The sequence below is a fragment of the Aotus nancymaae genome, unplaced genomic scaffold (genome assembly GCF_030222135.1).
Source record: "Aotus nancymaae isolate 86718 unplaced genomic scaffold, 86718_ANA_hifiasm-v0.15.2.pri h1tg000029l, whole genome shotgun sequence".
In the NCBI taxonomy this organism is placed as follows: domain Eukaryota; kingdom Metazoa; phylum Chordata; class Mammalia; order Primates; family Aotidae; genus Aotus; species Aotus nancymaae.
In genome coordinates, this window is record NW_026988442.1 from 16,962,115 (window position 1) to 16,988,685 (window position 26,571).

At 42.7% G+C, this 26,571-nt stretch overlaps 1 protein-coding gene across 4 annotated transcripts in view; it reads left to right on the top strand.

The window, feature by feature from the left end:
- RPN2 (ribophorin II) overlaps positions 1–26,571 on the top strand; it is a 63,291-nt gene that overhangs the window by 30,872 nt on the left and 5,848 nt on the right. For 2 of the 4 annotated variants that reach the window (XM_064382407.1, XM_064382408.1), the window contains exons 8-15: positions 466–584; positions 4,427–4,532; positions 14,612–14,703; positions 16,410–16,524; positions 19,383–19,577; positions 20,790–20,876; positions 23,115–23,210; positions 24,821–24,896. In XM_064382407.1, coding sequence (XP_064238477.1) covers positions 466–584; positions 4,427–4,532; positions 14,612–14,703; positions 16,410–16,524; positions 19,383–19,577; positions 20,790–20,876; positions 23,115–23,210; positions 24,821–24,896 — 886 coding nt within the window. The remainder of the gene's footprint in view (positions 1–465; positions 585–4,426; positions 4,533–14,611; positions 14,704–16,409; positions 16,525–19,382; positions 19,578–20,789; positions 20,877–23,114; positions 23,211–24,820; positions 24,897–26,571) is intronic. The other 2 variants (XM_064382409.1, XM_064382410.1) reach the window with 1 other exon arrangement.

Genomic DNA, 26,571 nt, shown 5'->3' on the forward strand with positions numbered 1-26,571 from the left:
CTGCCTCAACCTCCTGAATATCTGGGACTACAAGCACGTGCCACTATGCCCAGCTAATTTTTTAATTTAAAAAAATGTTATCTTTTTGATAAAAATGGGGTCTTGCCATGTTGCCCACACTGGTCTTGAATTCCTGGCCTCAAAGTGATCCTCCTGTCTCAGCCTCCCAAAGTACTGCAATTACAGGCATGAGCCACCATGCCCAGTCTGATAAATTCTTTTAAAGGTTCTGTAGTAGAGTAGATAGAATAGGGAATCAGAAAGAAGTAAATATGTTGGCCAGGTGCAGTGACTCATGTCTGTAATAATCCACTTTAGGATTAGGTAGCAGTCCAAAGGTCAGCGAAGATTTCCCCGACGCAGGGCATTTGCTTTCCTGAACCCTATAGATGAAGCGTCCCAGAAACAAAATTCTCACTCCTGCAACCTTTGTTGTAACAAATAATGTTTTCTTTAAATTTCCAGTTGCAAGTCACCAATGTTCTGTCTCAGCCTCTGACTCAGGCCTCTGTTAAACTAGAACATGCTAAATCTGTTGCTTCCAGAGCCACTGTCCTCCAGAAGACATCCTTCACTCCTGTAGGGTAAGTCCTGATCATATTTTGGCAGAGCGCTGACCTTTTTATTTGGGAAGTTAGCCTGCAGCCAGTGTAACAGATTAATGTGGATGTACCATGATCATGAAACCGAATTTACCTAAGTTTCAGTTAGGTAAATTTGATCTACTGGTATCAAAAGCCTATAGTGGAATATAAGAAAATGATTTTTTAAATGAAGATCATTTTGGTTTTACTGTTTCATTCTTTATTTCTATTTGGCTCTGTCTTGTCATTGTGACATAAGTAGCTTTTTATTTTTTCTGAGACAGAGTCTTGCTCTTGTTGCCCAGGCTGGAGTGCAATGGCATGATCTCGGCTCACTGCAGCCTCTACCTCCTGGGTTCAAGCGATTCTCCTGCCTCAAGCTATTTACCTGAGTAGCTGGGATAGGCACCCGCCATCATGCCTGGCTAATTTTTGTATTTTTAGTAGAGATGGGGTTTCGCCATGTTGGCCAGGCTGGTCTCAAACTCCTGACCTCGTGATCCACCCGCCTCGGCCTCCCAAAGTGCTGGGATTACAGGCATGAGCCACCGTGCCCGGCCTATAAGTAGCTATTTTAAAATTTAATATTTATTGATTTTTTTTCTGATAAATAATAATGTTTATTATAGGAAAATACAGAAAAGCACAAAAAAGGACATATAACTCACCCATAATTCTATTATTTCTTCTATTTAGAGAAACTTTTGCTAACATTTTTTTCTTTTTTGAGACAGAGTTTCACTCTTCTTGCCCAGGCTGGAGTGCAATGGTGCAATCTCAGCTCACTCTAACCTCCGCCTCTTGGATTCAAGCAATTCTCCTACCTCAGCCTCCTGAATAGCTGGGATTACAGGCACCCGCCACCACACCCGGCTAATTTTTTGTATTTTTAGTAGTGACAGTGTTTCACCATGTTGGCCAGGCTAGTTTTGAACTCCTGACTTCAGGTGATCCTCCCGCCCCAGCATCCCAAAGTGCTGGGATTGACCCACCGTGCCCTGCCTTGCTAACATTTTATAATTTTTTTTGACAGTCTTTTTTCTGTGTATGTAAATAAATTTTAAAAATTCAGTTAAGGGTCAGGCATGGGGTTCACACCTATAACCCCAGCACTTTGGGAGACTGAGGTAGATGGATTGCTCGAGCCCAGGATTTTGAGAGCAGCCTGGACAATAGCAAGACCCATCTCTAATTTTTATGTATGTATATATGATGGAGTCTCACTCTGTCACCTAGACTGGAGTGCAGTGGTGCGACCTCGGCTCACTGCAACCTCTGCCTCCTGGGTTCAAGCGATTCTCCTGCCTCAGCCTCCCGAGTAGCTGGGACTACTGGCATATGCCACCACGCCTGGCTAAGTTTTGTGTATTTGGTAGAGGCGGGGTTTCACTGTGTTGACCAGGCTGGTCATAAACTCCTGACCTCAAGTGATCCACCTGCCTCAGCCTCCCAAAGTTCTGGGATTACAGGTGTGAACCACCATGCCCAGCCTCCATCTCTGATTTTTTAAAAAATTTAAAAAATTAGGATATGCTTTATATATAACAATGTGCCACAGACATTTTTCTACAGGATTAAATATTCTTTTACAATGATTTTTTTGTTTGTTTTGTTTTTTTGAGACGGAGTTTTGCTCTTGTTGCCCAGCCTGGAGTGCAATGGCATGATCTTGGCTCACTGCAACCTCCACCTCCTGGGTTCAAGTGATTCTCCTGCCTCTGCCTCCTGAGTGGCTGGGATTACAGGCTCTGACCTCAGGTGATCCTTGCATCTTAGCCTCCCAACATGTTGGGATTACAGGCATGAGCCACCACACCTGGCCTTTACAATGATTTTTAATGGCTGTATATTATTTGCTGTGTAATTTTTTTAAAAATTAAGGGCCAAATGTATTGGGTATGGTGGCTCACCTATAGTTCCAGCTACTTGGGAGGCTGAGGTAGAAGGATCACTTGAGGTTGGGAGGTCTAGGCTATAGTGAGCCATGATTATACCATATCACTCCAAGCCTGGATGACAGAGGGAGACTCTGTCTCAAAAAAAAAAAAAAAAAAAAAAAAAAATTAATTAATTAATTAAGGGTCAAGCTGGGCATAGTGGCAGGTACTTGTAGTTCCAGCTACTTGGAGGCTGAGGCAGGAAGATCATTTGAATCGAGGAGTTTAAGACCAGTCTGGGCAACATAGTAAGACCTATCTCTTAAAGAAAAAAATTAAGGGTCAATTTTTTTTTTTTTTTTTTTGAGACGGAGTTTCGCTCTCGTTACCCAGGCTGGAGTGCAATGGCGCGATCTCGGCTCACCGCAACCTCCGCCTCCTGGGTTCAGGCAATTCTCCTGCCTCAGCTTCCTGAGTAGCTGGGATTACAGGCATGCGCCACCATGCCCAGCTAATTTTTTTGTATTAGTAGAGACGGGGTTTCACAATGTTGACCAGGATGGTCTCGATCTCTTGACCTCGTGATCCACCCGCCTCGGCCTCCCAAAGTGCTGGGATTACAGGCTTGAGCCACCGCGCCCGGCCAAGGGTCAATTTTTATATGAATTAATGTTTTTCCCAGCTAATTGTATAGAACTTTTTTTTTTTTTTTTTGAGACGGAGTCTTGCTCTGTTGCCCAGGCTGGAGTACAAGTGGCACAATCTTGGCTCACTGCAACTTCCGCCTCCTGGGTTCAAGCAATTCTCCTGCCTTAGCCTCCCAAGTAGCTGGAATTACAGGCACCCGCCACCACACCCAGCTAATTTTTTTGTATTTTTAGTAGGGACGGGGTTTCACCATGTTGGCCAGGCTGGTTTCGAACTTCGGACCTCAAGTGACCTGCCTGCCTCTACCTCCCAGAGTGCTGGGATTACAGGCGTGAGCCACTGGGCCTGTACGGAACTTTTAGAAGTGTTAAATTATTAAGTTACTGAGATCAGGAGTTTTCAGTTTTAGAGAGAAAATGCATTTCTTAGTCATAAGATACCTAGGCAATATGTGAAATTAAAAAGCAAAATCACTTTTAGAAGTATCAGTGGAGTGGTAAAAGATATTGAGATTTTGCGATAGAGTTAGGAACTCTCTACTTTTTTTTCCCCCTTTAAAATAAAAATAAATATTTTTTAATAAAAGTAAGATATGTTCTTTTTGAGAAATTCAGAAAACACAGAAAGGTAAAAATCATACCAAAAAATTAGCCACAATTATACTATTCTACACCAACCTCTTTATACATTTTGGGGTATTTTCTTCTACACTTTTGTTGTTGTCATCATGAAACATCATTGGGATCATACTGTAAACTTCCCAATTTTACATTACATTGTGGAAAGCTACCAGAAGGAGTTTGGATTTTAGGAGTGGTGGGAGTAACCAAGGAGAAGGAAAAGAAAACGTTGGAAACCTGGGGTGTTCATTTTAGATAGTTTTCTCCACGTTGTAATATATGATTAAGCTCGAGGGTTGGGCATGGTGGCTCATGCCCCAGCCTGCACTTTGGGAGGCTGAGGCGGGTGGATCACTTGCTCTCAGAACGCTGTCTCTACAAACATTTTCTGGGCGTGGTGGCGCATTGCCTCCCGTCCCAACTACTGGGGAGGCTGAGTTGGGATGATGAGTTGAATCTAGGAGTTTGAGGCTGTGGTGAGCTGTGATCGTACTGTACTACAGCCTGGGCAACAGAGTGAGAACCTGTGTCAAAATAAAATAAAAGGCACAAGATTGTCCAAGTGGGGAAGGAAGTCAAAAAGGTAAGGAGTGGGCTAGCCTTGGACAGTCTCTAGGAGACATTTTGTAGTTCCTGTTTGTTATATCCATGACTTTCCTACCTGAGTTCTTGCTAAGCCTGTTGTCACTCTTTACAGGGATGTTTTTGAACTAAACTTCATGAACGTCAAATTTTCCAGTGGTTATTATGACTTCCTTGTCAAAGTTGAAGGTGACAACCGTTACATTGCAAATACTGTAGAGGTAGGTGTTTTCCTTCCCATTGCCATGTTAATGTATCCAAGGAAATGGCCAAATTGATACACAGTATTAATCATCTGGTACATTGACTTCTTTACAACCAAGGCTGCATTCAATCTTTGCTATTTGACAGACATAGCCAAGGCAGTAAATCAAGAACTTGGTCATAGTGAATTTTGTTTTATTTGTAAGTTTTTCATTTTCCATTATAATTTAGCATTGCTAACTTATGTGAAATTTAGGTGGTAGGAAAAAAAAATCACCCATAATTCCACTGAGGTTTAACATCTTAAAAAAGTGTTCTGTGTGGTAGGCTTTGGTGGGTTTAGAAAAGTGCTTGATGCCAAATAGGTGACAAAAAGCTTCAAGTGACACATATATAACACTATAATGAAGCTATTTGGGTAAAGGATAAAAGAAAATCGGTCATCTTTCATAATGGACTGTTTCAGATGTTTAGCTAATGCTAGCTGGGCGAAGATCCATGTATCTTTAAAAATAGAAAGCCTTATTTACCTGATACTTTGTGGGAGTGAGGTAGTTCACATTAGTATTTTTCCCAACTAATTGAAATTTACCCCGTCCAACACCGTGGCTCCCATTTTAACTTTTTTAGAGAAGTAAGTTTATTTGAGATAAGCTACATGTTTTCCTACTTTCATATTTCCAATTTAAGATAGTTTCTTTGTCTTTCATGACTTTGACACATGAAGAGGACTGGCTCTCAATTTGTAGAATGTCTCTCAGTTTGGGTTTTTCTGTTGTTTCTTCATGATCAGATTCAGGTCATGCATTTTCTGCAGTTCTATCCCAAAAGTAATGCTCTGTCCTACTCAGAGCAAGAAGTGTATGATGTTGGTATGTCTCATTACAGGCCATGTTAACCTTGGTCACTTGAGTAAGGTGATTGTGTGCTAGGTTTTCCGCTGTAAAGTTACTGTTTTTCTGCTTGTATTTACATGTCTAGTTGGGCAATGCTTTGAGACTCTAAGTATCATAATGGTCTTGTCTGCAATAGTTATTACTCTGATGTTTGCCAGAGGGTGATTTTCTCTTTCATTTCTTGTACATTTTTAGAATTGGAATTCTACTGTAAGAAAACAGCTGTCTTTTATCCTGTTTATTCAATTATTTATAACTGCAATAAATCTTTATCATAACGTGTTTATAACATAATATCTATAATTCATATATTTACAGTAATTGCATCATAGATATTTACTTTACTGTATGCATTGTGATCTATGACTGCCATTTATTTTGTTGCTCATGTCATCCTAGGTTTGGCCTTTGAAGAGCTCCTCAGGTTGACTCCTGTGATACTTGCTTTCTTTTAATGACAGAAGTAGACAGCTTGAAAGTTTGACCTTTTCAAAAGTGGGGCATTACTTCCCATAGAGAGATTAAACACTTGTATTTAAAGTTTGACAGAAAGGAAGGTGTTTTCTGGAACTCGAATCTCTCTACCTCATGTGTGACCTTTTGAGCATGAGACATCTGATCCTAGTCCATTCAGTAAAACAAAATTTGGATAGAAGCTATTGTAGCGTGTACCTTGATCCTTTCAAATCCACATTCTTTTAATGTTAGTTTCCTTCGTTAAGAGGACTTATTTGCAACTGAAAATATTGAAAGGAAAGCTCTTCCTTTTTTTTTCCTTGAAACCTTCCCTCTACTGCCAGTCCATCTTAAATGCCAGGCTTATACCTCACAGTTGTTCTTAACCCCTTCCTTTCTTTTCACTTCTGCCTTCTAGTCAGTTACCAAGTCCTATTGATTCCACCTCTGATTGTCTTTTCCATGAGTTTTTTGTTGCTATAATCACCAAATTGCTCTTTTCTCCATATTTTTACCAATATTTGATATTTTCAGGTTTGGTAGTCTGATGCATATGAAAAGGTATCTTGTTGTTTTAATGTCTTTCCTTGGTTGCTGGTAAGGTTGAACATCTTTTTTTGTATTTAGTAGCCAATTAGGTTTCCTTTCTTGTGAATTGTTTTATATCTTTGCCTGATTTTCTTTTGGTTTCTTAGTCTTATTGATTTTTAGGAGTGATATATATTTAGTTGTGAGCATTAGATATCTTCCCCTAGAATTGCTTTATGGCATCTTTTGATGCACAAAATTTAATTTTAATGAAGCCTAATTTAAAAGTCTTCCTAGATCCAGGTGCAATGACTCACGCCTGTAATCCCAACACTTTGGGAGGCCAAGGCAGGCAGATTACTTGAGGCCAGGAGTTCAAGAACAACCTGGCCAATATGGCAAAACCCAGTCTCTACTAAAAATACAAAAATTAGCTGGACATGGTGGCCTGCGCCTGTAATCCTAGCTACTCGGGAGTCTGAGGCAGGAGAATCGCTTGAACCTGGGGGGTAGAGGTTCAGTGAGTCAAGATTGCACCACTGCACTCCATCCTGGGCAACAGAGTGAGATTCTGTCTAAAAAAAATAAATAAAATATAAGTATTTTGGTAGATTGTGTTTTTTGTATCTTCTTTACAACAATCCTGTGCTATCCCAAAGTCAAAAAGATACTGTCCAGTGTTTTCTCTTTTTTCTTTTTCTTGTTTTTTTTTTTTTTAAACCCCCTGAGACAGAGTTTCACTCTTGTTGCCCAGGCTGGAGTGCAGTGGTGTGATCTTGGCTCACCGCAACCTCCACCTCCCCGGTTCAAGTGATTCTCCTACCTCAGCCTCCAGAGTAGCTGGGATTACAGGCATGCACCACCATACCGGGCTGATTTTGTATTTTTAGTAGAGACGAGTTTCTCTGTGTTGGTCAGGCTGGTCTTGAACTCCTGACCTCAGGTGATCTGCCTGCCTTCGCCTCTCAAAGTGCTGGGATTACAGGTGTGAGCCACTGCGCTCAGCCTCTTGTTATTTATTATTATTATTATTATTTTTGAGATAGAGTCTCCCTCTGTCACTCAGGCTGGCATATAGTGGTATAATCTTGGCTCACTGCAACCTCTGCCTCCCTGGTTCAAGCGATTCTCATGCCTCAGCCTCCCAAGCAGCTGGGACTACAGGTGCATGCCACCACTCCCAGCTAATTTTCGCATTTTTAGTAGAGACAGGGTTTTGGCATGTTGGCCAAGCTGGTCTCCAACTCTTAGCCTCAAATGTCCCACACACGCTCCCAAAATGTTGGGATTACAGGCATGAGCCACTGCACCTGGCCCTCTAGTGTTTTCTGAACACTTTTTTAAGTTGTTTTCCCTCTTATATTTAGGGCTTCAGTCTATTTGAAGTCCATTTTTGTTGCTGTAGTATTTTACACCCTGTCTAAGATTATGCTTACTGCATTAAATTACCATTGTTTGTTTATATGCATTGCTTTCTTTTTCTTTTTCTTTTTTTTTTTTTGAGACAGGGTCTCTATTCTGTCACCCAGGCTGGAGCACAGTGGCACAATCACAACTCACTACAGCCTTGACCTTCTGGGCTTAGGTGATCTTCCTGCCTCAGCCTTCCAGGTAGCTGGGACTACAGGCATGCACCACCATGCCCAGCTAATTTTTTGTATTTTTTTCTAGAGACCAGTTTTGCCATGTTGCCCAGGCTGCTCTTGAACTCCTGGGCTTAAGTGATCTGTCCACCTTTGCCTCCCAAAGTGCTGGCATTACAGGTGTGAACCACCACCTGCATTGATTTTTCACTGGGCTGTGAATGCCTGTGGGTGGAGATTAAATCTTATTTTTTCAGTGCTTGGTTTCCATCTAACACCACTTAAAGGAAGAAAAGGGGTGAGACTTTGCTTTTTTTTTTGAGACGGAGTCTTGCTCTGTTGCCCAGGCTGGAGTACAGTGGCATGATCTTGGCTCACTGCAACCTCTGCCTCCCGGGTTCAAGTGATTCTCCTGCCTCAGCCTCCTGAGTAGCATGTACCTGAATTACAGGCATGTACCCCACCATGCCAGGCTAATTTTTTTTTTTTTTTTTTTTTTTTTTGTATTTTTAGTAGAGATGGGGTTTCACAGTGTTGGCCAGGCTGGTCTTGAACTCCTAATCTCAGGTGATATGCCCATCTTGGCCTCCCAAAGTGCTGGGATTACAGGCGTGAGGCACTGTGCCCAGCTGAGACTTAGCTTTCATTTATTGATTTAATAACAGCTTTATTGAGGTATAATTCTCATACCATAAAATATACCAATTAAAAGTTCAGGCTGGGTATGAGCCACCATGCTTGTAATCCCAGCACTTTGGGAGGCCGAGATGGGAGGATCACTTGAGCCCAGCAGTTAGAGACCAGCTTGGGCAACACAGGGAGATCCCGTCTCTACCAAAAATTTAACAATAAATTAGCTGGATATGGTGGTGTGTACCTGTAGTCCCAGCTACTTGAGAGGCTGAGGCAAGAGGATTTCTTGAGCCTGGGAGTTTGAGGCTGCAGTGAACTGTGATCACACCACTGCACTCTAGCCCGGGCTATTGCTGGCTGAGACCTTGTCTCAAAAAAAACAAAACAAAATTATGCAATCCAGTGTCTTTAGTATATTCACAGACTTGTGCAACCCTTACTGCAAGGCCATTCCAGAATATTTTTATCACCCTGGAAAGCAATGCTGTATCTTTTAGCAGTCACTCCCCATTCTCTCCTACTTTCTACTTTTTGTCTCTATGGTTTGCCTATTTGGGACATTTTGTATATATGGAGTCATACTGTATGTTACCTTTTGTGTCTGGCTTTTTTGTTTTTTCTCTTAACATAATATTTTTAAGGTTCATCTATGTTGTAGCATGTATTAGTACTTTATTCCTTTTTATGGCAAAATAATATTCCATTGTACGGATATATCACATTTTGTTTACCCACTCATCAGGTGATGACATTTGAGGTATTTTTCCTTTTTGGTGCTTATGAGTAATGCTGCTGTGAACATTTGTATATAACTTTTTGTTTTAACACTTATTTTCAGTTATTTGAGGTATATGCTTAAGAATAGAATTCCTGGGTCATATGGTGACTCTGTGTTTCACTTTTTGAGAAATTAATAAGTTTTCAAAGCAGCTACACCATTTTACATTTCTACCAGCAGTGTATGAGGGTTCCAATTTTACTGCATCCTCACCAACACTTGTTATTATCTGACTTTTGTTTCTAGCCATCATAGTGGGTATAAAGTGGTATCTCATTAATGATTTTGATTTGCATTTCTCTGATGAGTAATAATGTTGAGTATCTCTTCATGTGCTTATTGGTTTCTTGTATATCTTCTTTGGAAAAATGTCTATTCAAATCCATCATCCATTGAAAAAAATGTTTTTGGTCTTTTTTTCTTCCTTCCACACTCTGTACACCTCTTATTTCCTTTTATTTATCTTTTTTGTATTACTGGGTTGTAAGAGTTTCTCTGGCTCGGGTTTCCTTATTAGATACATGATTTGCAAATATTTTCTCACAGTCTGAGGTTGTAATTTAACTTTCTTGATGTCTTTTACAAAACATTTTAATTTTGGTGAAGTCGTTTTAAAATTTTTTGTTATTCTTGTTTGTGCCTTAGGTGTCATGTCTAAGAAACCATTGCCTAATCCGAAGTTATGAAGATTTACTACTTTTCTTAAAAGAATTTTATACTTTTGGCTCTTACCCTGAGGTTTCTGATTCATTTTGAGTCAAATTTTGTGTATGGTATGACATAGGGGTCCAGTCTTCTTTTGCAGTTGTTCTAGAACCATTTGTTGAAAAAATTGTTCTTTCCCTGATGAATTGCCTTGACACATCCTTGTAGAAGTCACTTGACCATAAATGTAAGGGTTGATTTCTGTACTCATAATTCTATTTCATTAATCTGTATTTTTGTCCTTATGCCGATACCATGCTGTCTTGATTACTGTAACAGCTTGGCTTTTTGTAACATCAAATCTGGTGTTTGTCCAAGTGTTTCTGTGATTGTTGGAAAAATTATCTAAGTACAAAATAGCAGAAATGGCTAATAGCTGTTGTTCATGCAATGATAATAAGCCCCCATTGAGACCATTTGCTGTCCTTTTCCTTCCTGGTGATGGAGTAAGCATTACAAAATCTTCTCTCTCCCTCCTTATTACATTAGAACTCTGTGTGTGTGTGTGTGCATGTGCACATGTGTGTTTGTGTGTGTGTAAGAAAGAGAAAGAGAGAAAGGGAGAGGCAAGGAGAGAGAGGGAGAGAGAGAGTCAGCTCTGACCTTTGCCATAGATGCAACTTTTCTTTGTAATTTCAGTAATAGTCACACTTAGAGCCTCAGAGCAGGTCATTGGATCCTGTTTGTCCTCCCAAGAGAAGCTCGACGTTGGTCAGAGTGCATTAAGGGTGGTTTGGTGTGGAAGTCCTGTAATAGCCCTCATTGACATTGGACTGGCTGTCAGGGGAAGCATAGGTTTTGGGAGCTTTCATTAGCATTAATTGCCCCAATGCACCATCATTTTTGACAGTAATAAGCTAAACAGGGGTGTTATTACTCCCAGCAGAAAGACTGCATTTCCTGGCGTTAAAACATTCTTTGAGATGTATATGGCATGTGGTGCAGGCAAAGAAAGGAATAGCATGATCCAGTGTAAAGCAGTCTTAGCTGCACTTAAAGTGGAGAAATAAGTCCCTTTCCTATTATAAAAACGAATCCTACGGTGTTGGTTAGAAGGAAGAAGCAGGTAATCAACAGGGATCCTACACGGAACTCTGTAAAATAAGGCTTTGGAAAAAGTTATGATTTATATTTCTAAATTTGCTTTAAAAGAGTAGCATAAAAATGCTTTCCTTTTGAGTGTTTCCAGAGACCCATTTATAGTGAGATTTTAGGAGCTGAAGGATTTGTTTTAAACTGTTCCCTATTTAAGAACAGCCCTACAGTGTTTCTGTGCAGCAAAGAAAGCTGTAACTTAGGAAGCCTTTTAAAATTAGGGCTGAGAGCAAACCAAAAATGATGCAAGTTCACTGCGGCTTGTCCTTTGCTCACTCCATGTGTCTGCATTGTCTGGAGATGCTCAGGATGTCTTTAGACACGAAGCTGGATCCTGATTAGCAGGCCTTGGTGGCCAAGTTAGTGCTGAGAGTTTAGAGTCAGGATTCTAAGTGAAAACCTAAAAGCAGATGGCTTCCTTATCACTCTCATTAGGAGACATTGAAGACTTTACACAATTCTTTTTTTTTAAAGGCAGAGTCTTGCCCTGTCACCCAGGCTAGAGTGCAGTGGCATGATCTCAGCTCACCGCAACCCCCGCCTCCCAGTTCAAGCCATTTTCCTGCCTCAGCCTCCCGAGTAGCTGGGACTACAGGCACGCGCCACCACACCTGGCTGATTTTTTTGTGTTTTTAGTAGAGACAGGGTTTCACCATATTGGTGGGTCTTGAACTCCTGACCTCAAATGATCCGCCTGCTTTGGCCTCTCAAAGTTTCTGGCATTACAGGCATAAGCCACCATGCCTGGCCTAGTTTGTTCTTTTTAATTGCTCCATAGTAATCAATAACATGCACATAGCATTCTTTGTTCAGCTAGTCTCCTGTTTATGGACATTTCAGTAGGAAGATCACATTTACAAATTAAATGAATGAATTCTTAAGAGAGTGAGTTACAGAAATAACCAGGGAATTATCTAGTTAATGTTGATGAAGATTGCAGAGTAGTTAACTACGAAGACCAATTATTTTTATAGCATGGAATATTGCTAATCCTCCTACCTCTCCCAAAATTGGAGGGCTGCTAAGCCCATCAGGCCTCCTCTTTATTCTTGCTATGTATGGAATGTTTCCCTAGTTGGAGGCACCCATGGGCAGACTTGGGTCACAGTTCCTTCTCCTGTGCTTTCGTAGCACTTTGTACATCCCTGTATTAAAGTAGCAACCTGGTTTATTATAATTATGGTTTGTATACGGGACAGGAAGGATTTCTTGCCATCTCTGTATATTGCCTGCACCTAGGTGCTCCACATATTACAGGGAAAGTGTTCTCAGCGGGTGTCTGATCACAGCTCTTTGGCTACTTCTTTGCCTGAACTTTCCATTCCGGTTTGTCCTCCAATGGAAATTATGTCAGTGTCTGTCAGGTTGTGCTTTATGCAGGAAAGCTTGCTCTGGTTCTGAGCCCTGTATGACTTGTAACGCAGTTAACTCAGCAGAGAACCCATAGAGCCAAAGTAGAGATTCCTAGCTCCTCCTTGGGGGTGTCTATTCAACCTGATGGACCATCTTCCCTCCTCCTCCACTGCCATAATTCACCCAGTTGCCTAGGCTCAGTGACAGGCAATGCTGCTAAATGTAATCCTGCTAATAGGTGGCTATGTATTCAAAAGTAGATGGTAATATCCTTATAGCTTCTGGTAATAAATCTTTATTTTTATATATATATATATATATATATTTTTTTTTTTTTTTAAGCAAAACAGAACACCCCTATTCAACGTGATAATTGAGTCTGTTGTCATAAAATAGTTATTATGGAGGCAGGAAAGAAGGCTGTTAGAAAGAATTACTTGATAGATATTTTTATTGCTTTTTAATTTTTCTTCTTTGGCCTTGATTTGAGGTTGTCACACCTCAATATTGACATTTTAGAAAACCACCAAAGTTATCCTTCAATTATTTACCCAGCCCTTTATCTCTATTCCTTGATCCTGACTTAGACTATAAACCAGTGGATTTGGCAAGGATTTCCTTAAGTGTTACATTTAAACCTATCAAATATTTGGAAGGCTTGTAGATCTGTTTGCACATAAAAGCGCTTTGGGTTTGCATAATTTGCACATTCAAACTCAGATTTTAATTCAGAAATTTAACATGTTTTCTATCTCTTTTGGATATTTACATTGATTTTAATCTAATTTTAAAATTTCTTATTTACTGGCATTAGCCCCTCTTAGTGAAGATGTTTATAAGGGACATATAAATTCAAACACTGTAAGAGTCAACATGGATTGGTTTGTGCTTATAACACTCCGAATCTCAGTGGCTTAAAACAGCAAAGGTTTATTTTTTGCCCATCTTTGCTCCAGGACCCCTGGCTGAAGGAGCAAGCCTCCGGATATTGTGTGCATGTCAGAGGAAAAGAGAGGAGAGACTCGCGCACTGATTTTTTTTTTTTTTTGGAGACGGAGTCTCGATCTGTAGCCCAGGCTGGAGTGTGCAGTGGCACGATCTCGGCTCACTGCAACCTCTGCCTCCCGGGTCCTGGTTCAAGCAATTCTCCTGCCTCAACCTTCCGAGTAGCTGGGATTACAGGCATACGCCACCACGCCCAGCTAATTTTTGTATTTTTAGTAGAGACGGGGTTTCACCATGTTGACCAGGCTGGTCTTGAACTCCTGGCCTCACGATCTGCCAGCCTTGGCCTCCCAAAGTGTTGGAATTACAGGCGTGAGCCATCGCACCCGGCCTCATGCACTGATTCTTAAAGCTTCCACCTGGAAGTGACGCGCTTCACTTCTTCCCACATTTCACTGGCCAAAGCAAGTTGTGGCCACACCTGACTCGATGGGGGCAGGGAAGTAGGATTCTACCACATGCCCGGAAGGAGAATAAGAAGTACTTGGAGAACAGTACAGGTAACCACACTGGCTGTCTAACAAGGAGGTGAAGTGTGTGGATTCTGAGTCAGAGTGCCTGAGCTCGAAACTGGCCTGATTACTTCCTTGAGGTCTGATTTTGAGCAAGCAGCTTCATCTCTCTAATCTTTTATTTCCTTATCTGAGTACCTTACAGAATTATGAAGATTAAATGAGATAGTCTTTACAAAGCCAGTGCCTTTCACGTGGTAAGCACTCGGTAAATCCTGGCTCTCATTAGAACTGAATTCTTACTGATTTGAATGAAAGGTACCTTATTTATTTTAAAGGACACATGAAAATATTTATTTATTTCTTTTCCTTTTTCTTCTATTTTTTTTTAATGCATACCATCCATCCAAAGCCAGAAAAAGATAGGCCTCAGAATGGGAAAGGTTGGAAATATAACTGGGCTGGGTCAGTGTTACTATCATCCTTGACGACTCTTGTCCTAGGATTTTTTCATGCTTTTACTCACCTTAAAGAAGAGAAAACGATATCTGCATGTGAGTTCCTGTACACCCACCAGTTGACCTGGCAGCTGTCTTCTCTATTTTCCTCTAGCTCAGAGTCAAGATCTCCACTGAAGTTGGCATCACAAATGTTGATCTTTCCACCGTGGATAAAGATCAGAGCATTGCACCCAAAACTACCCGGTAGGTGATACGCCACCTGAGCCCTCGGGGAGCTGAGGCTCAAGAGCTGAGAGGAGTATGCCTAGGCACTGAGCCCCTCCAGGCATCAGTTCTTGTCAACAGCCATCCAGCTTGCACCCCAAATTAAAGAGGCTGTAGTTCTCTGGTGTAGGTCCTGCACCAGGGATTCTGCGAGGCATCTAAGCGGATTTGGAAATTGTCTATACAGTGTTTAGTCCATGCACAAACTGTTCCTTACCAGTCCGCAACGAGATAAGGCGCTTACCTCAGAATGTTAGTCTGAGTCAGTCCGCTATGTCACTAGCACATTATTTAGTTCAGATGACAATTTTTAAAATAACAAGACCTTCTCAATGAAGGAAGCAAGGTATTAATTTACATTCTGGGCCAATCTCATCGTCACAGTCCTGAATTTGCTTTTAGTAACCTGATGGCAACTCTTTCTGGTCCATGGTGAGTCTGAAATTAGTTGGAAGCCTCATAGGTGCTTGAAGTTGAGATGGCAGATACCCAGCGCTAGGGCTGTCGCTCCCTTCCCAAGTCCATGGAGGCATTACTAGTAAGTCATAGCATTTGCTCCCGCCGAACTCAGACACAGCCTTAGAATCTTTTTAAACATAAGCTTCTAAGTAGACACTAACAGTTGATCGGAGTTAGGCCAGAATGCTGTAAGAAGCCTGCTTGTCAGCCCTCCCCCAGATCCTTATTGGTGCAGGGAGAATCTAGATATCTGGGTATAGTCCAGACCCCAATTTTACTCAAGTAGGATAGCTGTAGAGGCCAGAAGACAGTAGGGTGAACCCTCAAGTCTTTTTGAAGATGGGATGTTAGCCAGAGGCTGGAAGCCAAGCAGCTGCTCCTTTTAAATCATGTAGAATTGGCCTTTGTGTCTCTGGCTTGGCTATTTTTGTAGTGATATTGGAGGTAAGAGCACTGTTTGAGAATCCACTGAAGTAATGTCTGTGCGAGCGCTTTGCCATTTAATTCTCTGCACAGATGAAGAGTTGGTCTTACCAGTAAGTATAAAATGTGAGTATAAAATAAAGCCAGGTTTGAGCTCTATAAACATTTGACTGGTTTATCCCCTGGCCATCTTACCCTAAAATCCCAGGAGATAGCTGTGAGAAGTTTTCTTCATCAAGTCTGCCTTGTGGGAAAATGACTTTTCCCAAAATGAAGCCCAGTTTCAGCACAAAAAAAGAAATTGAAACAGCGTCCAGGAAAAAAATAAGACATTAAAAAAAGAAAAAGCTGGAAGTACCCTTCTTTCTTTTGTATCTCCTACCCCTGTCTTGACCCTGCTCATGTGTGCTGCTGGCATCAATCTTGTGATTATTTCTCCTTGTGGTTCTGCCAGCTCAACTCTCCTGTGTGCCCTCAGAGGCCACACATGAGCTCCACTGGTGCCTGACTTGGTGGAGTTGAGAGCCTTAGGTCCTTGGAGTGAAAGCCCAGAGGTACAAGTGTCTGCACACAGCATTTCCCCAGATCCTGCTGAAAGTTTGTTCTGCACTTTTCTCAGTCCAGGCTTTATCAGTCCAGTTTGCCCCCAGGGTGCAGCCGGTTCTCCACATCTGTCTGTCCACAACAGAAGTGTTACTGTGAGAGAGGGAGGATTAGGGAATGAAGTGAAGTATGTATTTTTTGCCTGTTCTCAGAGATATACTGATCCTCTCTGAAGACTGACTGTATAATGTTTCTTTCAGGGTGACCTACCCAGCCAAAGCCAAAGGCACATTCATCGCAGACAGCCACCAGAACTTTGCCTTGTTCTTCCAGCTGGTAGATGTGAACACTGGTGCTGAACTCACTCCTCATCAGGTCAGGAAGATGCCCAGACAGTTATCTTAACCTGAATGAAATATGAATGCTCACTAGAGTTTATAATGTGGTCTGTAATAAGGACTAGAGAGAATTTCAGATTCCTGCTTTCAGATCTTGACTGAACCGTGACAGTGCATCAGGTTCTCTCACATGACACTCTCACCCTTCTATCGATTATAATCCTTCACCTGGAATACACATTTCCTTTTTAAAAATTAGCTGGTATTGAAAAGAGGTACTTAAGGCAGAGTCACAGTGAATTAAGGCTTTTTCTTCTTCTTTTTTTTTTTTTTTGAGATGGAGTCTCTCTCTGTCACCCAGGCTGGAATGCAGTGGCACAATCTCAGCCCACTGCAATCTCTGCCTCCTGGGTTCAAGTGATTCTCCTGCCTCAGCCTCCTGAGTAGCTGGGACTACAGGCGTGCATTTCCACGCCCAGCTAATTTTTGTATTTTTAGTAGAGACAGGGTTTCACCATGTTGGCCAGGCTAGTATCCATCTCCTGACCTCAGGCGATCTGCCTCATCCTCCCAAAGTGCTGGGATTATAGGCATGAGCCACCGCGCCCCACCTGAGGCTTTTTCTTTCTGATTAAAAGGAATATACTGGCCAGGCATGGTGGCTCACACCTGTAATCCCAACACTTTGGAGGCTGAGGTGGAAGGATCACTTGAACCCAGGAGTTGGAGACCAACCTGGGCAATATGGTGAGACCTCATTTATTTGTACAAGGAGGAAGGGAGGAAGGAAGGGAGAACCTCATATGGCCCGTGTCCACTCAGACACCCCCACTCCCACACTGCCTGTCACCCGCCTTGATTGAGAATAACCTGTCTTTAGTGTTATGTTAAGGAAGATTCACATAAATACTTTGAATACTGAAAGACAAGAATGTGGGACCTAGTTTGGTATAGGGTACCCTGTACCGATGCTTTAGCAAGAACCAGCAGGCTAGTTGCCTTGAGGCAGCTTCAGGGCAGACCTCAGAGGCAAATGGATTTCCTTCTTGCTTTTTATTTCCTGCAGCTGCACTTGTTGTTGTTGTTGCACTTGTGCCCCAGGAGCGTGCTCCTTTAGGGCTACGGTCCCAGGAGTCCCCTGCTCCTCTCTCCTCCCTACTCCCAAACTCCAGACAGCTTGGTTAGGGTCCTTAGCCAAGGATAACTGACCTTTGAGTACTTCTGTCTCTTAGCATTCCCCAGCTTCTTCCCAGAATGACATTTGCCAACCTAATAGCTTAAGGGAAGGAAGAGTACCAAGAGAAGAAATTAGAAGACTAAATTAGTAGGATTAGGGTTAGAGCAGGGAGAGTTAGTGAGGAAATGTAACTTCAGCTGAATACTTGTCTCCTCCAAGATTCTGTTTTAGAATCATGGCTTAGAGACCTTCAGGTGGAGATGGCATTTTGGGGATGAACATGGCAGCTGCCTGCACTTGACTCTGATAGGAAGGAGATCTGGCATCTGGACTCCCAGATTCCATTCCTGGCCAAGAGTAATTGCTATAGTTGGGGTGCTTCATATCTCTGGGCCCCTTTCCCTAAATGCTTTGGTGATTGTTCTTTGTTGTTCAGGTATAGAGTAACAAATGAGATGTATGTTTTCTGTAGATGCAGTGCTGGCTCTGTCACCATGCCAACTCATTTAATGCTTGTGCTTTATGATCTGTAAATTGGATCTGCAAACCTACCTGCCTTGTTGAATTCTTTATTTTGAAACACCTGAGCCGAATGCAGTGCCTCATGCCTATAATCCCAGCACTTTGGGAGGCTGAGGGGCGGATCACCTGAGGTCAGGAGATTAAGACCAGCCTGACCAACACAGAGAAACCCCGTCTCTACTAAAAATACAAAATTAGCTGGGCATGGTAGTGCATGCCTGTAATCCCAGCTACTTGAGAGGCTAAGGCAGGAGAATCGCTTGAACCCGGGAGTTGGAGGTTTTGGTGAACCAAGATTGTGTCATTGCACTCCAACCTGGGCAACAAGAGTGAAACTCTGTCTCAAAAAAAAAAAAACAAAAAGAAAAAGAAAGAAAAGCTCTGGGTGGATATAAAGTTTTGCTCCAGTTCTAATGTACAGACACCATAGTTTCTTGTGCCATTTTGGGGGATAAAGTGATTAGACTCAGTACTATCGTATTGCTATTAACTACTGTTTGTTGACTAGCTAGTAAATACCATGCCCTGCACTAATGCTTTGTATACTGTATTGCAAATCTTCACACAGATACGCCACATCTGAAAGTTAGTTTTTCTGCCTTCAAGTTGAAGAAATCAAAGCATAAGGAGGTTAAGTAACTTGCTCGGCTAATAAGTAGTGGAAGCAAATCTGTCTGTCTTCCAAGCCGAGGCTCTCTCCATGACACTGGCTGCTCTTCTTGATTAGAACTCTGCCTTGCTATCAATACCCAAGGCTCCTCTACTAAATCTTTAGCTGGAGGCACTAGGAAATTGAAAATGGGCCTCTTGCAGTTCTACCTCATTTCCCTTCTTTTCACCCTCTGGTGAAGCAGTTAATTGGGCAGCAAAGTGACCAAAAGGCTGGCAGGAAAAAGAAACTGCAGCAATAGCAAAGGGCTTAAATCATCCACAAACTGGGCATTCAGCCTCCAACTAGACGAGAATTGGCTGGATCAATAAGTTAAATTTCCTTCCTTGTACCAGCAAAAAGTTACCTCTGAGCTAGGAACTAGGGTGGCATGGCTACTTCTTCTACTCTCTTGGGCAGGTCTGGCAGATCCCAGAGCTCTCGCCGTGACAAAGAGCTAACTGTCTGCTGCCTGGTGGATTCAGTGTTGGGCCCAGGGGGAGTTCTGAAGTTATCAGATGAAAGGTTGTATTATTCTTCCATCTAGACGTTTGTCCGTCTCCATAACCAGAAGACTGGCCAGGAAGTGGTGTTCGTTGCCGAGCCAGACAACAAGAACGTGTACAAGTTTGAACTGGATACCTCTGAAAGAAAGATTGAATTTGATTCTGCCTCTGGCACCTACACTCTCTACTTAATCATTGGAGATGCCACTTTGAAGAACCCAATCCTCTGGAATGTGGTATGTGCCTGAATGCACCCCCAGGTGAGAGTGGCTGTGCCCTAGGCACTGGTGGCTCCTTTTCAGGGGCATGGGGCTCTTCACCTTCGCCTTGCCTGTACCTCCTAAGTGTGATAAATAAGCTTGGGAGGTGAGGCACTGTGTGCAGGCTCCATAGATAGTCCTGGGGTCATGCACGTGGCTTGGCAGCATGGTAGGTGCTTAAAATTTTTAAGTGAATGAAGGAAGTATAAACCTGTGAGTGCTAGTATCTGTGAATTTCTATAAACGTTATACAGGAAGGTGGTTTTCATACTATAGCAAGGCACTACAGGGGTTACATAGATGTGAAAGTTAAGGCCCTGGCCTTAGGGAGACGGCATAGCTCATGGGAGCGATGAGATCTGAATTCTGGTAACAATTCAGGATGATGTAGAAAAGTGAATTGTACGATGTGCAAAATGCTAATTAACTAATAACCAACATTTGTGTAGCATGTTGTCGTTTACATAATGCCTCCCTTCATGCCCCACTTTGGATTGGTGTGATGAGAGTAAACGTATTGCAGGACAGGGCATTAGAACAGGGGGTTGAAGAAGTAAACGTCTTGCAAGATAGGGCATTAGAGCAAGGGTTTATCAGATCTGGGGCTGTGGGGTGATTGTTGAGGAACAGCCTGCAGAAAAGCTCAAGGTGCTTACAGTGCAGTGGGAGCCAGAGCACCTGAATCCTGTCAAAAGCAGGAGGTGATGAGCTTGAAAGGGTAGCAGAGGCGAAATCGCAGGCTTTGAATGGTGATTGACTCACTTGTGGTATTCAAGACTTCTTTTCTTCTCCTGGACTTCGGGCGGTTTTGGTATGAGAGTGCGTACTCATTTCTTTCTCTCGTTTTTAAAATATGACTAAATTGTACTTCCAGGGACACCAAGCAGTTTCTGATTGCAACTTTAACAGCCTGTGTACCAGGCTGGGATTTTTGTATTAAGCAGATCTATGGGGCTACTAAACCAGTAGAAAATTAGAAGTCTTGCTGTAAAAAGCATTTTCAACAAATACTTGTTCTATTCTTGAAATTTTTACTGCCTCAGTTTGTCAACTATTGTATCAGAAGTGATTGGACTTCCTGGAGTTTTTTTCAGTTATGGTCTTAGACATGAGTCGGAGAATATTATCTATTGAGTTTCACCTACTTCTCTGCCCCTGTGCCGTTAAAGACTGTCCTTATTTTTCTAGGCTGATGTGGTCATCAAGTTCCCTGAGGAAGAAGCTCCCTCGACTGTCTTGTCCCAGAACCTTTTCACTCCAAAACAGGAAATTCAGGTATATCCCAAAGGGCTTATCCACTAAACACGGGGGAGAACAGAGGGCAGCAAAGCCCTGGACTGTGGCTCTGCTCCGTTTAGCTTGTTTTCATGATATTTTATAGTTTGATCCTCACACTCTGTGGATTAGGCAGGGTAAATGCCAGCCCCATCCTTGAACTGAGCAAACAGGTTTAAAGAGTCCAGTGACTAACCCCCAGAAAGCCGAGAGTTGGAGATAAAATCAGAACCTGAGTCTGGTTTTTCTGACATCCAGCAGGTTCAACTGTCAGACCACAGCTTGTTAGCCATGAGCGCAGGTGGTTTTAGCGTTTATTCTCCCTGCTGCTGCATAAATCAGGGCTGATGGGGTGACAGGTGGGAAAACTCACCTGGGAGAACAGGGCTGTCTCTACTTCCTCAGGCAAGTCCTTGGATAAGCAAGCCTGGTCCTGCCCTGCACACAGGACTGTTGTGAGAATCAAAGTTGATGACAGATGAGTAAAGAAAGGTTTTGAAATGTTGCTAAAGCCCTTTACAAAATAAACACAATAATTGTTGAGCACTTTAGGTACTGGTTAAGGAAACTGAGGTGGATCCACTCTGAACAATTTTGCAATCTTGAGAAATGATCGTACTTGGAAGCCTACATATGAATTAATGTTGAAGTGTCGAAAACTAGACTACCTGCTGTCATTCCCTTTAAAAAAAAACAAGTGCCCCAAGGGTAGAGTAGTGGGATTGTTTTTAAAACTCCTCTTCATGTTCATACAGCATTATTTAAGAATGTAAAATGCAGCTCACTGGTAGGTGTGATGATGAAGAGCGCTGGCTGATTTGTAGGGTGAAGTAGGTGGCAGCAGCTGCTACAGTGTTAGAAATCCTTTAATGGCAGTGGCAGCAAAGAAGAGCAGAGGTGAAAATTTAGGAACAGGAGGCTCAAGTGGGGCTGCCTCCTCATGGAGCTGGGGAGGCTGGGCATTGACAAGCAGAAAAGATAGCACGAGTTGATATATTGGAGGAAAAACCTTTTTTAAAAAGTTCCGTTTGTATAATGAGTTACAGCTTACAAGGCATAATCAAATGCCCTATTTCATTTGGTCTTCAGAGTATCTTTACAAGCCTAGCAGGGTGGTCATGGCCTCCCCACCCCCAGTTTTCCAGCTGGAAACTGAGGTAAAGAGTGAAAGCGACTTGCCACCTGGTCGCACAGCCATACATACCAGTTTGGGCCTAAACAGAGGTCTCCGGACACCCACACCATTGCTGCTTCTGCTAGGCCACACTATCTAGGTGAGCTTCGCAAAGAGAATTCAGGTAGAATTGCTCAGGAGAAAGAAACAAAACCAAGAAATATCATCAGCATGCTTGTCCAGCCTTCTGGTTTAACTCTGGAAATCACAGTTGGGCCAGGCACGGTGACTCACGCCTGTAATCCCACTTTGCAAGGCCAAGGAGGGAGGATCACTTGAAGTCAAAAGAGTTCAAGACCTAGCGAGACTCCTTTTCTACAAAGAATTTAAAAATTAAGCTGGGTGTGGTGGTACACACCTGTAGTCCCAACTACTCAGGAGGCTGAGGTGGGAGGATCTTTTGAGCCCAGGAATTTGAGGTTACAGCAGACTATGATGGTGTCACTGTCTTTCAGCCTGGGTGACAGAGTGAAGTCCTGTCTCTTAAAAAAAAAAAAAAATCAGAGCGGGAAGTTTGTTTAGGGCTTCTTTAGAGCCATGACTCAGGGAGAGAGGGATGATTTATGGTTGGAAAGATGTGTAGTGCGGCTCTGTTACCTTTTAAAACAGGATGGCATTGCTACCATTAGCCAATTAAGATGGGCAGCAACATATGCCTGGGCCACCACAGGAACCCAGAAACATTGCACATCCAGAGTCCTGCCTCAGTCCTGTCACTCAAGCTATCCATATACCTGGGCACCCTCTTTGGCACTAGCCAAATGCCACTTGATGGATTGCATTCTTTGGCCTCTAAATGGCAGTGAGTCTTTAGGGGAATAAAGGGTTTTTGGCTAAGCATTGAGCTGGGGCTAATGCAGTGTCTGTGGAAGGAGACCTCTGGCGTCAGAAGCCAGAATTGAGAAGAGGCAAAAGGCCACTCGGCCACTTGCTGCCAAGAGGTTTTAGCCTCTGGGTGGCATATCCTCTTTACAACTGATGTTGATGCTTTGGTTCCTAGTATAAATGGCTGCCCCGGCTGGGAAGGGCACATTCTGAAGTCTTCTTGGTGTGTCTTTCGGCAGCACCTGTTCCGTGAGCCTGAGAAGAGGCCCCCCACCGTGGTGTCCAATACATTCACTGCCCTGATTCTCTCGCCATTGCTCCTGCTCTTTGCTCTGGTGAGTGACCGTAATTAGATTGGGCAGCGTGTGTCTGTCGCCAGACCCAGCAGTTGCAGCCCTTCCAAAGGAGGCTGTGTTGTCTGGCCTCAGCAAAGCTCCAGAGGGGTCCAGCAGCTGTGACCTGAACTGATGGTCAAGACGTTTTAAAATGACCAAAAGTTCCCACTGTGAAGGAGTGGCCAAATAAACTGCCCCATTAACAAGTGGGCATGAGAAGGTACCTAACAGACACTAAGAATAACAAAAGTGGATGGACTGTGATGCCGTAGGAGGGTTCAGATGAGATCTCGTGTGAACAGAGCGAGGCCTGATGCTAATAGCTATAAAAAACAGCACAGAGGCTGTGCATTTCATCACTGCTTGGGGCAGAAAACCGGAAACAACCTAAAGTTCATATGATGGAATAATACGCAGCTTTTCAAAGAATGGGTAGATGTATATACTGATAGGACAAGATTGCCAAGACGTGTTACTGAGTCAAGAAGGCAAGCGGGTAGGGTAGTGTGTTTAGTGGATCCTCTGTAAAGTTTTAAAAGGTGGCTGGGTGCGGTGGGTCATGCCTGTAATCCCACCACTTTGTGAGGCCGAGGTGGGAGGATCGCTTGAGCTCAGGTGTTTGAGATCAGCCTGGGCAACATAGCGAGACCCTATCTCTATTAAAATTACAAAATTAGAAAAAATAAATTAGTGGTGACATGTGCTTGTAGTCCCAGCTGCTTGAGGGGCTGAAGTGGGAAGATCTCTTGAGCCCGGGAAATTGAGGCTGCAGTGAGCCCTGCACTCTAACCTGGGTGACAGAGTAAGATCCTGTCTCAAAACAAAATTTAAAAGTTTTAAAAGGCGATATGTGTTAGTGTTGGTCATCTCTGAGGAGAGAACATTCTGGAGAATGTAGAGGAAGCAACTTTTACCTTTTCTCCTTTTCAGTACCATTTGATTTTTTTTTTTTAGCCAATTGTGTTTTTCTCTGTTTCTTTTTTAAAATTATAAACAATCGTGAATGCATATCAAAGCTCAGAGAATTTTGAGAAAAAAGTCATTAGATCTTTTGGAAAGTTGCCTGTGTTCCTAATTAATTTGTTGATTCTATTAAAAGAATAACTGTTTAATCTAAATCTAGTGGCCTTGCTACAGGTTTTCAGAAATCAGACCTAGGGTATGGGCACCTGCTCTTATATTTGAGTGATGAGAATTTCAAAAGACATGGAACACCGAGCAAGAGCATGAATGCTGCCAGCTGCCAGCAGGTTTATCTCACCAATTCTTAGAGAACTTAGTGGGGGTGTCAGTTACCTTATAAATGCAGTTTCTGACCTTTCAGCTTCATGGTCTCACCTGTTTTTTGTCATCATTAAAAATGATGTTCGGGTTTGAGTTACACGAGCCCATTTGAGAGCAGGTGCTCCATGCCTTTCTAAAGAAAAAGGGAACAGGCTTTCCCGAGGGCTTATAAGAAGGTGGTTGTCACTTGGAAGAATTTCCTGTCCTTCTAGGATGCATGAACTTTTAAGCCCTGAGGCTGTTGATTGGATTAGCACTGGCGTGGCATGTGTTGCCTCCCTTTGAAGTTCTAATGCCTTTTTAATTTATTTCTTCCCATCATTCAGTGGATCCGGATTGGTGCCAATGTCTCCAACTTCACTTTCGCTCCTAGCACGATTATATTTCACCTGGGACATGCTGGTAAGTGCCCCAGGCTGCTAATTCCATTTAACCTCCTCTGACATTTAGCTTGCCCATGCTAAAGCCCAGTTAAGTAGACCCACAACCTATTAACTATAATGACTTAATAGCATAACATTTCCCTCTTCCTCCTGGCCTTTCAGGACAATTAATATGATGATAAACCTGTTTGGTCCATCACTTAGAACAGCTGTCATTATATTGGGCTTCCGTTGTACTGCTCTACTGTTGGCAGACCATTTACCCTCAATTAATAACCCTGTTCTTTTCCAGAGATTACTCACTTATCGTATCTTTACACTGAGCCATCTTCCTGGATGAAGAGCATTAATGCAGTTTCCAAAGGTTATCTTTCCCCACCATATCAATTTTCACATTTGCTGGCAGCTCTGTCTGTGCAGTAATAGAAAACAGTCCTTTCTACACTCAGACATGCTGTCCTGCGTTGTTCTCTGGAGACTTTAGGACCTCACAGCCTAAACATAATGAGACAGTAAAGTCACAAATCACTTAAGCATTTCTGAGGCTTTTGATGCTGTTGGATCAGGGGTACCTTGCATTTCACTTTGACTTTAATATTTCTTGTTGTTGTTTTTTTTGTTTTTTTGAGACAGGGTCTTGCCCTGTTACCCAGGCTGGAGTGCAGTGATGCAATCATGGCTCACTGCAGCCTCGACCTTCCAGGCTCAGGTGATTCTCCCTCCTTAGCCTCCAGAGTAGTTGGGACTCCAGGCATGTGCCACCACGCTCGGCTAATATTTGTATTTTTTGTAGAGGTGAGGTCTTTCTGTATTGCCAGACCTGGTCTTGAACTCCTAGGCTCAAGCAGTCTTCCCATCTTTGCCCTCCCAGAGTGCTAGGATTATAGGTGTGAGCTACCATGCTTGGCCTGACCTTAATATTTTAAAAATTCTTTGCCTCTTTCAGGAGTCACTCTCTGTGCACCCATAGTAAACAGATTCTGTAGGGGTGCATAGATGAATCCCTTGAAATTCTAGGCAAATGTCTGTGTTTTTCTAGGGAAAAAGAGTTGTGACTTTGATCAGATTATTACGGTGCAGTGGTCCGTGACCTCAGAAGTGGTTAAGAGCCCTACTGTAGTTTATCCGTCATCCGTCTGGGCAAAACTGACAGGATGACCTTTCTCTCTAGCTCAGTTACTGGATTTGAAAGATAGCCCTCTGGGGTCAGACTGTAGATTTGATGAAAGCCATAGCTTTTCTTGCCACAGTGCTTTTCATGCACATTTTCTCATTTGATTCTCATCATAACCCTGATGAGGCTTACTGGGGCAGGAATTATGATCCCTTTTGACAAGGTGGGAGAATTTAGGCTCAGAGAAGTTAAGTGGCTGGTGAGGGCAGAGCCTGGACCAGACCCCAGGGCCCTCTGTTCTCAGCTCTGAGCCCTTTTCACTCAGCCTTCTTCCTGGGTCCTCCTTGCTCCCTTTCTTGTCACAGTGGCAAATTATCCTTACAGGTTTTGGGTTTTTTTCCCATAAAAAAGAAAATTATTCATTTATTTATATCCTGTGTTATTTTTTTTTTTTTTGAGACAGAGTCTTGCTCTGTCTTGCCTAGACTGGAGTGCAGTGGCACCATCTTGGCTCACTGCAGCTTCTGCCTCTGCCTCCCAGGTTCAAGCAATTTTCCCACCTCAGCCTTCTGAGTAGCTG